General features: G+C 37.7%; 1 protein-coding gene across 6 annotated transcripts in view; it reads left to right on the top strand.

Annotated features, from left to right (window-relative positions):
- LOC126366829 (polypyrimidine tract-binding protein 2) overlaps nucleotides 1–18,753 on the top strand; it is a 496,400-nt gene that overhangs the window by 463,780 nt on the left and 13,867 nt on the right. For 5 of the 6 annotated variants that reach the window (XM_050010129.1, XM_050010132.1, XM_050010131.1 and 2 more), the window contains 3 exons: nucleotides 5,493–5,630; nucleotides 7,515–7,641; nucleotides 15,163–15,221. In XM_050010129.1, coding sequence (XP_049866086.1) covers nucleotides 5,493–5,630; nucleotides 7,515–7,641; nucleotides 15,163–15,221 — 324 coding nt within the window. The remainder of the gene's footprint in view (nucleotides 1–5,492; nucleotides 5,631–7,514; nucleotides 7,642–15,162; nucleotides 15,222–18,753) is intronic. The other variant, XM_050010128.1, reaches the window with a different exon arrangement.

The following is an 18,753-nucleotide window of genomic DNA, read 5'->3' as shown; positions in this document are numbered from 1 at the left end:
GATTGAGTTACCAAACTACCACTGTCTGATCCACTCGCCCTCGATACTCGCACGTGTGTTACGACTTCGTGATTTCGCCTTTTCAAAATGTCAAATGATCGGCCCGACCTTTTCAATTTCAAAAAGCCCGATTCATCACGTCCCCAAACAACAACAAAAAATGTTTTTAGCTGAAGCGAAATTTAAATACGAATTTTCGTTATACGAAAACTTTTAGAGCTCCTTTTTAGACTTCGCCATACTTAGCAATAAGTTACGTTTGAGCGTATTTTTATTTCAACTTAAAACTCACTTTTTCCAGCGAGCCGTCTAGCAAGGCTTGTATAAAATTAAAGTCCTCTGTCAACGTCTCCGGTACTAAAAATTATGTTTAACCCGTTTAGTGCTGTCCTCGATGCTTGGAGTAATTTAGTTTACTTTTATTACTCTTGCTTTGGCTTAGTAGACGAGGTCCCTCAGCTGGAATACCTACGCTACCTTCTAATCGCATTGAGATATCTTTCCCTTGACAAGCCGACAAGAGATAGTTGCCGATGATAAGCGTTTCCCTATCTCCCTCCCCTTTTGTTCACAAAAGTGGCAATACGGAAGGAAATCAATATTTTCTGTAACAAAACCCGCAATGGGAGGATTAATTAAAACGCTTAATTAGTTTCGTTTATCCAAGAAACCTATCAAAAACAAACCCCTGACTGCTTGATGGCTGGTTAATGTCAAGTGATTGGTAACGGTGGTACTGCCAATTACACGGGAGAGAACTAAATGAGGCTGCCACAGTTGACAGTACCTATAGCTTAAAAAAATGTATTTCAGAAAAATCTACTTTCAAGTTTTTTTCTTCTCGTGTGGGTTATGAGGTGGATTAGCAACCTCATAAATTTTTGTGTCAGGGTTATTATTGAGTCGCCAAAGGCCCCTCACATGGCTCATGTAACGACTACATATTTACATCAGTAAATAGTAACCGGGACCAACGGCTTAACGTGCCATCCGAAGCACGGATCATCTTATTGTCGCAAAATCAGGTGATCAGGTGGGTATTTTCAAGTAGGTACCTAAATCATAAGAGATCAACAATGTCAGTAAAATCTGACATCCAAACTAGTAGTTACTGGTAGTTTTATTACCTACTAATTAAATTCTGAACAATAACTAATAGAAAAACACATCAAATCCCTTTATGAAAAAGTATCACACAATATTTACTAAAGAAATAAACGGTAACGTGATAGTCACCCTAATACACACATGTATTGTGTACCGAGCAAATAACTTCTGAGCATAAGATTCGTAATCCATACCCGAGAAGTGAGACAACACAACATTGTTTATTAATTAATGCTATAATAGCTTGTATGTTACTAATTGTCAACACGCAAACAGGCGTCTCTGTCAACACAACGGCTAATCAATGTGATGATTAAACTCAAAACTGATACAACTACCTAACTATTATCTACGTATTTGATTAAAATCTCGTGTTCCGTGTAATATGATCAGGAAAGTAAAACCTTGTCGTCTAATTATTAACGAAAACGTAGTAATATTCAATTTTCCTCTGAACTTTAATAATAATTCGAGCCACTATAATCTGGAAAACTTTAATCCCCATGAACTTTGGTTTCAAAAACTAAACGCGGAGTCTCATCCATTCTGGTTGAAGTTCAAAAGTTTTAAGGAGTCGAATAGTGGTTTATGTCATATCCACAGTGAGGATAATGGACGACTATTTCACCCATATCGTTTATTATTACAAAGGGTATAAAGTCCTCTTCTGCATACTCCGCCAGGCTGCTCACTGTTGGCGGTTGCTACTATAGGCCGTTTATGTATGTAAAGCCTTACCTGCTCTTTAGTTACCGCCCTTTATTTCTTACAAGATTTAGGCTTTTGTATATTGAATTACTGTGCCCTAGACCGTCACATTTTACTTAGAATCCTGATTGAAATCTAACCAGCTAACTACGAGGGCATTAAATATCTACCTGTGGTTAATTTGTGGTGTATTCAGGCGACAAAGGTAGGCATGCAAATAGGTGATTGTTATATATATTTCTTATTACATCTATAAATAGCCTATATACGTCACACAGAATAAATTGTCTAGAAGAGATATCGCTATTACCGATAAGGCCGCCTTTGCCCACGTTCAGTTTATAGCTTTTCCTTGTGTATGTTAGCTGTGTTTGTGTGTGCAATAGTGTTAATTTTTTGACTAAAAACTATGAGGCAAAAATAGTACCCAGGCGAAACCGGGTCGAGTATCGAGTCCACCGGAAACCTATCGTGTTTTAATAAAACAAACATCATTAATTCATCAGTTCAATAAGTCTTTTTAATACATAGGACGACATAATAATAATACTCGGTCATCGGGAAGAGCACAAATTAAATAACATTTAATATCGCTTGTTACGATATTGGAGGTATACCAATTACTTGTTACCATTATAGTAGGATAAAATACCTAATTTGTTCGGAGATACTTTGACGTCTCAGATCCCTATTTCCTCTTACCGATTCTTGGTAATGATGTGACTTACCCGAACCGAGTCGTTACCATTATCAAGGAGTTAACAACTGGCTTTCAGTCGCAGGCTCTTTCTCCTATTTTGTCTTATTGTGCGATAGTTCGGGCTTGTAAGGTTGAACAAAGTTATATATAGCATAAGTATATATGCTTATTTATAGTAAATTATAGGTCAGTATGAGAAGATAAAATAAAATTTACGTAGGAACGCTTCCGGATCAATAGTATTCATCTTGGGTTGATGAGGTTGGTATTCCACCTCACAACCCACACGATAAGAAGAAGAAAAGTATTAAAAACAATCTACAAGTTTAAATTACAGTAGAATTTTAAATTCATACTCAAATTCAGAGAATAGGTAACTAATCGTTAATTAAATTAATAAATAGATAACTTACAAAGCAAATTAATGAATGTGGAAGAAGCAAGAGAAGTGTCTGGGTCGAAGCAAATAGAATTCCTTATTCTCTGCTTACCATGGTGGGAAGTAGATAACTTTTAATCATTAAGAATTCAATACACTTTTAATCATTTTAATATCTTATTATTAATAAATTAAAAAAAATCTTGGAATGATAATTTCAAGTTCAGTAACACTTAACATAAACAATGTCGATAAACAAGAATATATTTTATTTTGTCTGTCTGTGCCGGATCGTGCTTTCGACATAAATTCGGCGTCTCTTTGTATCGTGCACTATTAAAACTTATAATGAGGGGGGCACCGAATAGACGGACTAAGGACTGCGCAATGTTACTGCGAGGCAGTATCACGTCTGTCTTCAAATGACACTTTAAAAAGAACTAAATGAATATCTATTGTACTTAAAGCGTTTTTCTATTTGTAGCATTAAATAGTCACATTAATTAAGTATTATTCGAGTAATGCTGCAATAACAATTCAAAAGTATTTTCGCTCCTAATTACGCTTCAAATGAGTTGAAAAATTGGTCACTCGAGCGGGGACGCTAAAAAGTTTTGAGTAATTGGTACGATGGTCGAGTGTTTCGATAGTTCAGCCTACATCTATAAAAAAAGACTGCGTCCAAACTTTCTCAATCACCTCGTTATTTGCCGACGATGACGATTTTTCGAAATTCTGTTAAAACTCACCTGAAATGGTTCCGAAGGGTGCATTTTAAAGAACGTTGGTACATTGAATGCAGGACTTTGATCAATCATGCGACGCGAAAGGTTTTTGTGGTGGTTGAATAGAACTACTGGACGGAGTTATTTTGTCGCGTCGTCTGGCCGAGTGCTGTGAAAGATTGCGCCCTCCGAATACCTTTTAAATAACTCCGGAGTTTGGCATCGAACTGGCTAGAAAATAGACGGAATACCGCTTCAGAACATCGCTTCATCCTTTCTCGAAAAGGATTGTTCCATATTGAATTTAAGTAAGAAGATATTTCCCGTCTCTAAATTGTGAATTATATAATGCATTTATGATCGAGTAGATTTAACCGGAAGGTGAAATAATAGTTATTTTTAGACCAAAAACCCATTTAAAAATATATACACCTTCTGAGGGCGAGTGACTATCGGAATAATAACAGTACACAAACCGTATTCTATGATTTGGAAAATAACGCATTAGAATTTTTATGGCGTCACAAATATCCTTGTCGTGTTAGATATACCGGAGAATATGTGACACAGGAAAGAAGGGGAAAGGGGCAAGTCAATGCGAATTTGTACCGGAGCCTTTGCCGTCGGCGGCAGGCTTACCATGACACGGTTAAAGCCTTATTTTTGTGTCTGACCTGCCCGCTTGTCAGCCCGTCGTCGAGCACAAAGCCATGTGAAAATATAGGATCAAAGTGTACCACGCCCTGTGCGCGATCGTGCTCGCCTCCAACCTGTATTCCACATTGTTTTGCTATTCGCACCTTCACATCACACCCACTCTCTTTGTGCTTACTGAACACCAGCTGTTCATGTTGCGTTTCAAACTGCTGAGGACTGTACATCTCGTTTGACTGCGTTTAGGGGAACTACAAAATCAGGCTCGTGTCCGTTTTTTTTAGTTGGATTTGAACGGTTCCGCTGCCGGCAAAATTTCCGTCTTTAACTTTTACGCTTGGACGCTGGTGCCACTGGATGTGTTAGTGTTTGCTGTAAACTAACTTATAACCCGATTCCAATTTAAATTTCCCTGTCTTATCAGCGCCCGTATACTGATAAATTACGTAACAAAATACCGAATTGTTTTCCTACAAAATAAGTTTATATGGGCCGCCCTTTGTTTGATGTGGTCAATGTTATCACTGGTCCTGGAACACTCGGGAGGTGGCTCACGCGTTCGCAAGATAACTCTCCTCTCCCCACATTACGTTTTATTGTTCAGAGTTATGAGAGATTAGTGGACATGTTTAGTTTCGTTACGTGACCGTTAATTCCTGTTTATTTCCGCAAACTTGCCACACTAGTGACGCCACAACATTGAATGAAAGCATTATGTTACTCGATCTCATGATAATTGTAAGAAGGAAGAAGTCATAATAGGTACAATACACAATATTGTTATAGGAAATAAATGATGTGGAGCTTTTATTGGGGTAGAAGTATCATTTGTTTTAAATATTTATGTAAGTAGGTAATATCTCCTAATTGCAAATTGGGTAGTCTGATATTGCGATGCATGTTTCCTTCTGATATTGCCACCAATACATTCGTGAACTTATGTTAGTATATTATTTTTATGCTAAAGGATTTTAAGGAATTAATAGGTAAACTAAAAATGTTTTAAGATAATAAAGATATAGTGTATAGTAGTATCCTTATATTACTATAGCTATTTACAGAAATGTAATCTGAGCTACTAATTTAATTCAAATACCTATTATACTTAAATCCTAATTACCCTTACTAATCCTACCACAAAAAATCCCTTTGTTGTAAAATACATGTAAATATAATAAGTGATACCCTTTTGAATTATAAAATCAATAAAATTATAAAGTTTTTGTCTTGCCATCAGTCCGCGTCGGCGCAGGCGGCGCTCCAAGCCGCACAAGTCATCTCCAACAGCGCGGGCGCAGCGCTCGTAGCCGGCACCGGGGCCGCATTACAGCCTGCCAATGGAGGCACAGAAATACAGGTATGATGTCATTTTGATTTTCTATAATAACGCAACTTATTCGATTAACAGTTTATTCTGAACGGGACAGAACGTAAAGACAAATAGATTTGACACACAAATAGGTATATAAAAATTAAGGGGCAAATATTAGAATGCCTTTACTACATTATTTCCAATAACAATTTATATTTTTTGTTAAGTAAAACAGGTTTGCATTATAATATATAGTTTAAGAATAATATTTTACCTGAAACTTACTATGAACTTTTATTATGCTCTAGATTAAAACAACGACTTTATTTACTTTTAGTAGCTTATTTGTGAACTTACTGGTAGTTGCGTACAATGCATAAACATTAAAACTATAAGTCATAATGTGTTAATTACCGAAACTTGCCACTTTACCTTAAGTTTTGCTGTTGCCTGTAATATTAATATCTTCCTAAGAGAGTGAACCTCTGAGTAGCGCTTACAGTAAAGCAAAGCTGATTACAAAGGCCGTCTTAAATATTACAAACCGCTTGAATCAGACGGTCTCCCAAGAGTACAGGGCTAAGATCTTCTACGGTGCATACAAAGAGGTACACCTAGACAGAGATACGGAGAGATAGAGAGATGGATAGATATACAGTGCCGCCTTGAGGCCAAGTCTCAATGTCGCGATGTCGCATCGGTCAATATGCTTAGCGCTCCAAGATAAACGCTATAGAGCTTGGGAATAGTTGATCGAGAGAGAATAATATATAGGTAGATGTCAATGCTATTAAATGATTGATGGTTCAAGTGACTTTACTTAAATTAGTTTTAACGTTTAATAGAACAAGTAAGTAAGAAAACTAACTTTTAAACACTAAAAGATTAAAATGCGAATGCCTATATAAATTAATAATCATTGGTTGAGTCCAGTGGTTGAGTGTTGAGCTCACGATCCGGAGGTTCCGGGTTCGAATCCCGGTGGGGACATATCACAAAAATCACTTTGTGATCCCCAGTTTGGTTACAGTACTACAGGATGATCACCTGATTGACCAAAAGTAAGACGATCCGTGCTTCGTGTTACTACTTACTGATGTAAGTAAGTAGTCGTTACTTGAGCCATGTCAGGGGCTTTTGGCGACTCAATAATAACCCTGATGAGGTTGGTAATTGATCTTCACACCACACAAGAGAAGGAAAACATTTTATTGTTTATTTTTATATTAAATGATTAGATAATTAAAATACATTTATGAATTGCAACACTGATTGAGAATGTTTCGTGGAATATTCCAAGCACTAACAAATCTTATAACTATGGTGGTCCTACCAGTTTTATTGCAAAGACTGTGTAAGCATTGTACATACAGGTGACTTTAACGTATGTTTTAATGCCAACGGTGTACTGGATTAAAACAATGACGCTAGACTGTTATATTTCATACAAAGTCTTTGACCGTCGATCCGTCTTACTTTGATATTCATGGTGACACCTGGAGACTTGTTTACACTGCAACATATTAACATGACTGTATTACCCGTAGTTCTTGAAGTTTGATTAATCGTTCTAATTTAACGTTCTTGCAAAGAAACTTCTCAGCTTAGTTAGTACTTTCAGAGTGAAATGAAACGTCTTTCATTAAAAAAGTTCGTAATTGGATATGGATAGCGTTTGTTAATATAATTAATATGTAGTTACCTAGATCTTCGCCTTTTGAAAAGCATATTCGGACATGATTTATGTTATATTCTAAGCTAAGCAAAAAGGAAGGTTAGGTTTTTGACCGCTATGTATGTACGTCTGTTCCCACCTAACTTCGAAACCACCCACAATTAAATTATTAAAATGTAAAAGAAAAACACTGCGTATGGAACTAAACATTCCGAGTTGAACAATATTTATGTACCTACGTTTTTTTTTTTTAGGGTGGACCTAACACGGTGCTGCGTGTGATCATAGAACACATGTTGTACCCGATAGTGCTGGATGTGCTCTACTCCATCTTCCAGAGATACGGCAAGGTGCTCAAGATCGTCACATTCACTAAAAACAGTAAGTACTGTTAGTGATTACATGTCGCTATAAGATAGTAAATTGTGGCCGTAATATAGTTAGGTATATATCCCTAGGGATGCAGGCTGATCACCCGATTGTCCAAAAGACAGTCGGTCGCCTAATATTTACCTAAATTATTGTGACATGAAGCATGTCCAAATTGAGATGTCCTTAGAAAAGGTTTAGTACGATCTACTCTGAACCGACGTGCGTGTATGAAGCGATTAATGTGGAGGAAGCAAGAAAAGTGTGTCAGGTTCGAAGCAAATGGAATTCTATAGTCTCTACTTACCCCGGTGGGAAATAGGCGTGAATTTATGTATGTATGAAGCGTGTCAGGGGCATTTGGCAGATCAATTAGTAGTAACCTGGACACCAAGGATGATGAGATCGATCATTGGTTTCACAACTCACACGATAGAAGAACTAAATGTTCAATCACATAGGAGTAGGTAATATTACGTCTAGTGTTTTTTATTTATCTAAAATGTGAGAATCCTCGATATTAAACTACAATAAATAAACTGTGTATATTGTCGATTGGCACCAAGATGTCCGCATTTCCCTATAACTATCTGAAAACCCATGAAAAGGACAAAACGGACCTTTTACCTTGTTATATTGCAAGTTTCTATATTACAGCATTTTCTCCTTTGAAAAATTATCCATAATACCTTACGAACGCCACACAAGGTTGAGCGATGAATATTATTTATTTACAAGTTTCTATATTATTGACAGTATTATCCTATCCATCGAATGTGAAAATTGATTTCGCGGTGTATATGTCAATGTACATGGCCAAATATTTGTTTGATAAGCCTTTTACCTATCACGAACGCGTTGTGGGCACGTTAACCCCACAGGATTACAGTGAGTAAAGCAAGTATTAATAATCGAATGGGCGGCTTTAAAATTGAATTCGGGTGAGCTCGCTTGTTATAATAGTGATAGATTTACCAAACATAACGCAGGTCCGAAATCCAAGGGCGCAATCCGTTTAAAATTTAAATCGTACCCTCATGCATATCCTAAATAAATCCGCTGGCACACGGGCAGGTAGGTAGGTACATATTTGATAAGCCCTCGAGCCCACGGCGCACTGCTCACTCCTGGCTAATTATACACCTAGTTGAGAACCTCAAATCAACTCTCTTTAAAACCTCGCCCGCCCCAAGCCTCCTGGGTTTTATTGCGTGGAAAATTTTTCATCACAAAATGATGTAAGTAGGTACCGACATTTTTAATTGGAATGCGAATTAGGCCGACGCAGAATGAGCGTTCCACGAGAGAATTAGCTATGATTTTATCAGCATTTACCTGGTAATCAATTGATATGCTTGCTTATTATATTAGCACGCGACTGTTTGAAAATGAACATTGATGAAGATGATAGAATGTAAATTTTTCACTTCAACCATTTTTTTAATTGTTTACTAAACACACTACACTGAACTTTGTATTAGTATGTATTTACGATAACTGTCTTGTATTATTTTGACGTTACTTTTCCAGACAAATGGGGAGCGCCGAGAGCTCTAGCTAGGAACTACTATTTTATTAAAGTTTATTATCTATTAACTGAACAGTTTGTTACTAGTAATAATGTGCAGACACTATTTTTAGCTAACAATAACCAAAAATGTTCGTCAGTGTCAGTAATTTACACCTTTGTTTAGTAACGTTACTTGTTACAACCCCTGCGACATCGCATAATATACCTATTCCCTACAAATGTAAATATAAACACCGAACATCAAAAGCCCATATTTTACACATGTCATATCGTATCTAATCTTGTCATAAACTGCAATTTCTTAATGTACCAAAACTGGGAACCAATGGCAACTCGCAACGGAGTCGTAAATTAATTATTGCTCGTCGTAATCTGATTATCACAGCGTATAACTACTTATGCTCGTAGCTAATGAAGCCAATTCCCATCCTTAATCACGGATCACTCATGTAGGTGTGGTTATGTGGTACGTGAAAACTAAGCTTTAGAGGTTTGTTCTATGTACCTAAACTGATCCTTCCTCAAAGAGATTACATACGTTTACATACACAATACACAACGAGGCAAAGGCCAGCGGTCCAGAGGATGTGAAGCCTATAATTGAATGGATATACAATCAAACCCCAGAAAAAATAGAAATATACATAGCATCAAATTCGATACATCGCACTCCACTAATTTGGTGATCAAATAACTACTTCTACGAAACAAAACTCTTCCTCGTAAAATAAATTGAACACGTAAATCATGCAATCATGAACATCGTAAAGCGTACAGTAACTTTTTATCCTTTTAAAAAAACAGTAATTAACTTAAAAGACCCGTAACAGTGATCTATCATGCAGTAATTAATTTTACCTGAACCAAGCCGCGGATATTAATTTATTTTCCCGAATTCGTTTTTGCGTTATGTTCGAGTGGACTTACAAATGGTGTAATTGGTCATTATTTAAGGTTAATCAGCGCGCCCAATCTGAATGTGGCCATACATTCTGTACACTCATAACTTGTCGGTATCGCGACGTTTCCTAGCTAATGCAACGTTCTCAATTTCCGACGGCGAAATGCCCGACTGCCCGGCGAGATGACAAACTCTACTACGTGTCAGAATCGTGCTACCGGGCGGGGTCAAGTAAAGAAAAATTAGCGCCAAAAAAGACACATTAGACACACATTAGCCTAAATAAACGAAATAGATAATAAATGTTTCTCTCTTTCTTTAAGTCATATTTAAGCTTTCAGACATTTCTAACACAGAATACAAAAAAAAAACTTATTCATTCCCATCTCAAAGTATACCGTTTTAAATTACCGGTCAGATTAGTTTAAGAAAATAAACTTTGGTAAATAAACTCTATGGACGTTTGGCCAATCCCATTGCTTTATACAATAAAAGGTTGCTCTGTTTTTAAGTCAGTATAGTTGACATAAGCTGTTGCTTAATTACAGATATGACAGAAACTAGACGTTCTTTGCAATATCACGCAGACTATGAAAACAAAATTAAGTATCTAGATTATTCGTCGGACAACAACCGTTTTCAGACCCCTCCTGTGTGTTCTAACAGGTTTAAGCTATGCGCTTGCCCCTTCCTGGAAGTTGCTTTTTACAGCATTCGTCATTGTCCAATTGTAAATGCTTTTGTTTGCGCCAACTACTTTTCTGCATTCAACTTTAATATTTTCTCCCATCCTTTCAAAAATATGAAGTGTTGTGCACGTGTCTTTTCATTCGTTATTGCACTATTTTTTTAGAAGACGTTTTTGTTGGTACGTTGATTACAGTCTTACCTGTAGGTATACTATGTAGGTGTGATGATATAGAAGTGTTTACGTGCATTTGAATTGCTGGATACCAAAACTTAGAAAAATAAGCAGTTTTTAATGAGTCTTTATTGTTTTTCAAAGTAGCTAAAAAGCGGAGAAGTATTGGTTTCTATCTAACCTAACTTGCGCTTTCAATATAGGTAACTTCATTCTCTTCCAAATCTACCGGCTGCTATGTTGCTCCAAATTCGCCCACGGACGCGAATTCGTAGTAACCCAAGTTAAGATAGCAGATTCGAAACGAATAAATCCTTACTTCAATTATCCTGTCTCGTGGGGAGCAAATAAACCACATATTTCGTTCCCATCTCACTTTCAATATCCCCGGCAACGTACCTTACTTAACGGTTACCAACATTATAATGTGCAAAAACTTGGCTGTCGTCCTGATTTCTTATACGTATGTAGATGTATATATTCGTATTTTATATGCAAGTACAGAATAAACTTTCGATTAAAATTGTGTATAAAATTATATTTTATTGCCTATTCGGGTTGTTGTCCAAATATTACAATCTATCTACTTGAAATAAATCGTGTTTCCTTTCCTGAGATCCCAAAACATATTTACATGACGATTATTTCTGGCAGGCGGCTGGAATGCGCACCCCTTGAACCGTTATCAATCGCGACTGCAAATAAACACCGCGGCTTCCATCATTTGTGAGATTTCATATTTTACTGAGCCCTCACTGGTATTTACATAAGTACACACAACGTCGCACAAGCAAATATAACTTTAATCATTTACAAGTTTACGATTGATGAATTTTGTTCAAAGCGTTATTAAAGCAATATTCAGTTAGGTTTATCGTTTGAATATATTTATATAAGATAAGGAGTAAATAAAGCGGTGCGATGATGGAAGATAATTTTGCAGCGTGTACATCCCGTTAGCGCGGCGGCCGCAACCTGACGGCGAGGTTACCATCAAACGCGTTCCTAATCCCGAAACAAATCTCAATGAAGAGCGCGGAGTCGCCGTAATCCTACCCCCGCCCCCCAGCCGCCCGCTCCCCGCGCCCTCGCCCGATTGGCTTTATTAAGGTGTAGCAGACCGCTACAATTATTATGCGTCCCCTGTTTGCGGTAGGTGTCGTGTCTATGTCGCCTCGGATTCCTGTAATTAAGGATTTGATTCGTCGTCGGATATCATCTTTGCTACGTCTTAGTTCCTACTTTGTTATACAAACTATAATTTGTTGGTGTTCCATAATACTTAATCGTTGTTTCTGCATGAGTGCGTCGGAGCGGAACGCATCGCTAATGCCGGAACTATTCAAGTATTTAGCATTTGCAAGTAGTGTCTGAGTGTCGGAAGCGCATAGGTCGCCTGAAAGGGCGCGTAAATTGCGAACGAGGACGCATTCACGGCTGACAGGGCTCGCCCCGGCAGACGGCGAGATTTAAGATATCAAATTATACTGTAATCGGTGGTGGGCCAGCGGACGCGCCTCCGCTTAATATTAACATAGCGGAAGCAACCTCTTTGCTACACAGCGAAATGCGGATTACGGAATTTTAATTTAAAGCCGCAACTTCCATCTTCTGTTTACGCAGACATTGACGTTTAAATATTCCATAAAGTAATTGCGTACTCCGGTTGAATTTTTAATGAAGCATTATGGAGCGGAAGGATTGATTGGGAGATTTGAATTTCTTGGGGGCAATCGGAAAACCACGTAGTTATTGGATTAACATCCGAGTATTTCGTCCAAGATAAATAAACTCAAACAAGTCCCAATTGTTGTCTTAATGTTTGACTTTTGCTGTATTTGTACCTTGTTTTAAAATCTAATATATTATTAAACTCAAAGTTACACAATTATGCGGGTTAAGTGTTTCCATAAAGATTGAATTTTATTGTTAGCATAAAATAATACCTATTAGAATATCAATCATCCTTTACGAATGAAACAAAAATATCAGAAAATCGTTTTTTCTCGAAGATTGATAACAATTTTTTCTATACATAAACTCAAAGGAAACTATGAAATCCGCATTAGGTTTCATTGTTTTTTCGTAAAGATCGGGATAGACAAACGTACACAGGCAAGATGTAAAAAGCTTTTCAAGGATGATAGCAATGTTGGAGCTTTCACATCCTTGAAAGGAATAAGAAAAGGTGCCTTATCCCCGGGGTATAAACTTTCGTGTCGTATTCTCATAGAGAACAAATCCCTGCTGTGTAGCTGGGCCTTTATAGTGGTGAGGTTCTCCATTGATGTAAGAAAACGAGGCATCGCTCGCAGCTATTGGCCCCGGCCGCCTAATACGCTTGAAGAGTGGGGCGCACAGATACAACTGTGCCACGGAACCTTTTGCTAAATAAGTAAAAGTACACTCCATTTCATGTTTACAAGAATCCCATAATTTTTCAAAGCAAAAAATCAGAATGTCTACTTCAAATATTTCCGTACATTAATTAAATCAGCCAAGATATTAAAATAATTGAATCACTGCCTATTAATAAAACTTTCTATACCTGTGCTTAACTTATTCCAGTGTTTACCGGCAGCACATAACTCTTAGTACAATCCCTCTGGCCCCCATTCTTCTTTCAATTCCGTCTCACCGCCATAAAACACTTTTCGCTTACTTATTCACGATGTAATTACATAAAAACTCCAATTTGCGGTAAGCCTTTTATGCATTCCATTTTAACGTTCCCAAATGGCTGGCCCAAAGAAAATATGGGGTCTTAAAGAGCATTTTAACTATGTATGAAGGAGACAGCGCGTTACTTTTAATTTACGCCGACGTTTCTTGCCCTGAGTGGCTCTACTTTCTATATTTTATAGGTAGCAATATTGTTAAGGGAAAGATAGGGTTAGGAAATAGCCGGAGTCACAACTTACTTTAAGTAAATTCAGTAAGTACTTACAGGATTCAGTGTGTAATTACAGGAGGCGTAAATTAATCTGTCGCAATATTTTTTTACGTTACCTACTTTTAAGTTACCTACATTGTAAGTAATTGAAAACTTTCAAACACGCAACTTTGTTCTTTAAAGTTTATTCATAAAGTATCCGTTTTATTAGAAGTAAATTAAAGGTGAGCACGTGTGACAGTGAATGTAGGTGTATCGCGCGCGACGTTGCCATAACAAAAGTGAAGAGCGTATATAATGGCGACTCGCGGGCTTCACCAGGTGTTGGTGTTGGCGGCTTGTTTCCTAAAAATGTGAATTTATGTGTTCACCCAGCAGACGGCAATGATCGTCCGGCTCATGCCTTAAATTAGGGGGTTTAACGTTTATCCTCTCGCAGTAAATAGACTTGACGACGAACTATATTACTCCGGGGCCGTCCACTCGGATGCTCCCCCTCGTTCGCCCGATTGTTTATGGCTGTCTTCTTACACGTTAATACGGATTTTGACAACACTTACCTATCTTCTTTTATTGCTTACTGCTGTGCTTGAATTAGCTGTAATAGCTTATTGAAAACCTACTGCTCTTACATAATGTGTTCTGTTCCATGCGGATACACACAATTTGAAAACCGGTAACAAGTATAAAATTTTCGCAAAAATATAAACAAAATATACATTGTTGAACGCGGAACTAAAATCTAAACTTTACGGCGCCATAAGTTTAAAATCAGCTTCGACACGATCCATCAAAATTTTCAACGGCGTCAACAAAGAGCAAGCACGGCGGCAGAAGCAATAAATTTCAACGTTCGAGTTTATAACGAAAGTAAAATAGGCATGAAACTTGTTTACTCGCATATTCGCTAAAGTGTTGTGGATGATAAAATAGCTGAGGTGCACCTGAGACGCGCCTTGCCAGTTGCCACTAAGTCCTCAGGAGTTGGATCGCGTTGCGCCCGCCAATTTCACCTTGTTTGAACGTTCTTGTAAACAAGATATTGCCTGTCAAGATTCCCAACATCGACACTATGTGCTTGACGAAAATTGCGAGTGTACTTAGTCATCTATCTAAGTTCATTTTAGTAGATAAGTTTCCACTTACGAAGGAGCTTGCGTGTCTTCCTGTTTACGACCTGAGAGATGTAATTAGATAAATTGCTTCTTTATTGTAAAGCATTAGAATTGCGAATAGTTGTTTTTATTGTTCTAAACGTCAATTTATAAAAATCTTAGTTCATAAAGTTTTCTGCTGATAGTACCCTAATGAACACGACATTAATATTGAACATTTTTCTCTTCCAGATTCATTCCAAGCCCTCATCCAGTACCCAGACACTGTATCAGCACAGACGGCGAAAACGGTGAGTTGTAAAAAGTTTTGTTTTTATTTAACCGTTCGTAAGTAAAGTAAAGCCATAAAACAAAGTTCCTATTGCCGCACGTTTCATTCGCTTTAATGACTCGCTCGCGAACTATCTGGGATGAAGTGAGTCTTATCTACTTGTTCGTGTGACGCCTACTGGCTCTTATGTCAACTTATTGAGATGGAACTTATTTTACTGCGAGTAAAAATACCCATTTTAGTTAGCTAAAGTTCGTCGTTCAGGAACCGAACCCTTATTATTCATGTATTGAGATGACGTGGGATCACTTTACGAGTGGGTATTTTTATGTATCAATAAAACCATTGTACAGCTAATATTTTTAATAGTTACATGATTCAATAACAGCAGTCCTATTAAATACAATCATTGCCAGTATTAAAGTTCCAACATTCGCTTGTTAGGTAAGTGCAAACAAGGGAACATTGCGTACATTAGTAACAATAGGGGCTGACGTAGCCAGAATCAACGCGTCGGGCCGCTACTCGCGACAATACTCCACTCGGCAAGTGGGACATCATTTTTCTCCACCAACTTTTCCCATTCGCTATTCATTTGCGTTAGAAGTTGGCCGTACTGCAGCGACTGTTTTAACTTTATTTCTGATGCAGCGTTCAGGGCAAATTAAATTTCGTTTTGCGGCTTCCGCAAACTCGCTTTACGAGTATAATTATTGAGTTTTTCATTGTTTTTATTTTCGTCGCCAGCCGTGTTATGAATCGCGGCAGATAACTTTGTTTTGTGCCGATGGGAATCTGAGTTTCATTTGTTAATTCATTTTTCTTTCCGCTGCCATGAATAAATTAACGGCCATATTTCCCGCTCAGTGACTTCATTCTGTATATGAGAATTTAAATCACAATTGTTCAACGTCTTCACAAAGATAGCATTTAACGTGCTGCTCAATCTACGAGCTCTATTCATTTCGTGAATTTCCGTCTAATACCCCCGTCGTGGCGTACAATTCGCTAATGAATTCTACAATAGCGAGTCGACTATCCGGCCTAATTAGTTGCTCTTTACGCCCAATTCCTGTGGAGCTTCATACAGACGGTACAACCCACGAACTTGTAGCGAGTGCTAATTTTCCTAACTAAAATTGCCTTGAAAATTCAAAATTGAACATGAAATTCATATTTCAACGAGATAATTTTTCGGAATTTACAGCTACGAATACACGCCACAGCTAACAAATTAGTGCCCGCAAGCGAGAAACCCCTCTTGAAATTGAGATATCACCGGGCAAAATGGCGAGGCCGAGTGGTGAAATCTTAGCAACGCTCGCCAGTAATTAGTGTTGGAGCACCCGGCGACTAGTGCAGATATTTTGGGAAGCCCTATCTGGATTTAAGACCTCCGAACTAGTGGGCAGTAAGAGCATTATCAGCTGCCCACAACCGTTGCAGTTACACGGCGATTATTGTTTGCTGGTTTCGCTATGTCCCCCAACAGTAAAAGCAACTACATTTTCATTAGGTAACTGAATTTGATTTCAAAAGGTATCCTTCTCGGTTTATTGGCTACTACGTAAAGTGGATTAAACTGTAGGGTTTGACATTGAACAAAATGTTGAATATCCCTTACAGAAACTTATTTTTATAACCTTTTATTTCCTTTAACTTTTGCAAAGGACAACAGCAAATTCTGGAAACAGACGTCGAAAATTAGTGCCCTCAAGAGAACCGTGACATTGTAAACTCTTCATCCGGTTGCTCATTCAGTCACGCGTATAATGTCGAATTGTTGAAACAATGAAAATGCTCTGGAATTGTTGTAAATACATAATATGTATTTTGCCTGTTAATACTTTTAGATTGACTTGTATTAATAGTGTTTGTTAATATATAGGTATTTAAACGGTCGGATGAGACCATAGTTTTGCTCTATGTATCCAGATATAATAGATATTGAATTTGTATTGAAATGGCAACATTGAGATTCGAATTTAGTTCTAGTCATTATATTATACGCTCGTATTTTACACATCACCTGTGAACTATTGATAGCGTAATAACAGGGCATTAGTTGCGGAATAGTCGCAGACGGTAATAAGTCTGCACTCGTTACCGGCTCTAACGTCGTACTACGCGCCAGTCAAACTAACGAGCATACAATGTCGGCACACTGCCATTTTATTACGCTCTTGTTTATTACAAACATTACTACAACATTTCGAAGCGGAATCTCATTCACAAAAAGCATTTTCAGGCCCGGATTCAGAATCACAATGTCACTCGTTAGGACAAAACTTAAATTCGGTTGTAACTCTATTCATTCGAACAACCGACCCCTCCCTCACATTCTCGGGGGGCCCAGGATTTTTCTCAAAATGAAATTAAAACGCCCCACGACGTAAGTGGCAGGAGTAAGAGGTACAAAGTGAAGCGGGATAGTGCTTCAACCACAAAGGCCACAGTTGGATGTTAGGAGAGTTGAAATCCTCCGATAGAGCTCGGGGCTCTATGATCCTTGACATAAATCTCTAACCTTGCCATCAAATCTTTTCTGAGGGTGGCTTATACGCGCAGACATGACCGTACGCTCTTAATGCGCTCAATTCTCTACATGTCGTACACGCCGTGTTATCGTGGATGTAAATGGCAAACATCACCAAAACGAACACACTGATCTCAGGAAAAATCTCAAGCTTACATTTCTTTGAATTGAATACGTACGTACTTGCCATTATTACCCATGTACCCGTACTCCCACTTCACTTATTTGCCATAAATAGGGGTTCAATAGACTTTATTAAAAGTGAAGGTAGTAAGTAATTTTCTTTCCGCTATCATAAGGTGTTAAGCACTTCATACATCTATAGGTACCTACATTTTAATAAACAGTAATGTAGCAAGATCATTTCGGTAGTAATTAGAGAATGGCACTGTTAACCGTAGTAGCTGCTCCATCAATAAGTTATGATGGATAGAAGTGTGATTTGGCGTGCCGCCGCCCTCTCATCAGCCCATCCATAACCGGTACAATGTCTCTCTCAATCACTCCTCATAATGCTATTCAAGGTATTCACTTTGACGTTTATTTGATTTAATTACAAGACGCGTTATTTTCCTATATGCTTATGAAATGTAATAAGGGAAAACCCGAATATTTATATTTATATATTTTAGTTATAATATCTATTATAATATCTATTATACACAGTTATAATATCTATTATATTCTCGTTCTCACCGTATATTCCTTATCAAAATGTCTTTGGTACAAATATGAACTACTTAACTCATGATCTCTAGAACGATTTCCAATGCTACTTCCGCTGCTTTTGTACCTAACAAAAACGAGTTACTTACATTTTATCGAGCACAGTCAATATTCCCCATGTAAATGAAGTGAAAAAGACAAGATTATTCTACGTCTCGTAGTTTCAATAAGGCGAAATCCGAGATAGCGTTTATAGAGTCGAGGTGCGGGCTTTGTTTACTCTTTAAAATTGCACTTTGCACTGCGGCGACGTCTCCCTCCGCTTTATAACACGGGACAACTCAAACAA

This window comes from Pectinophora gossypiella, chromosome 5, assembly GCF_024362695.1.
Source record: "Pectinophora gossypiella chromosome 5, ilPecGoss1.1, whole genome shotgun sequence".
Taxonomy (NCBI): domain Eukaryota; kingdom Metazoa; phylum Arthropoda; class Insecta; order Lepidoptera; family Gelechiidae; genus Pectinophora; species Pectinophora gossypiella.
The sequence above is the reverse complement of the archived record's forward strand: the minus strand, read 5'-3'. Positions and strand labels throughout refer to the sequence as shown.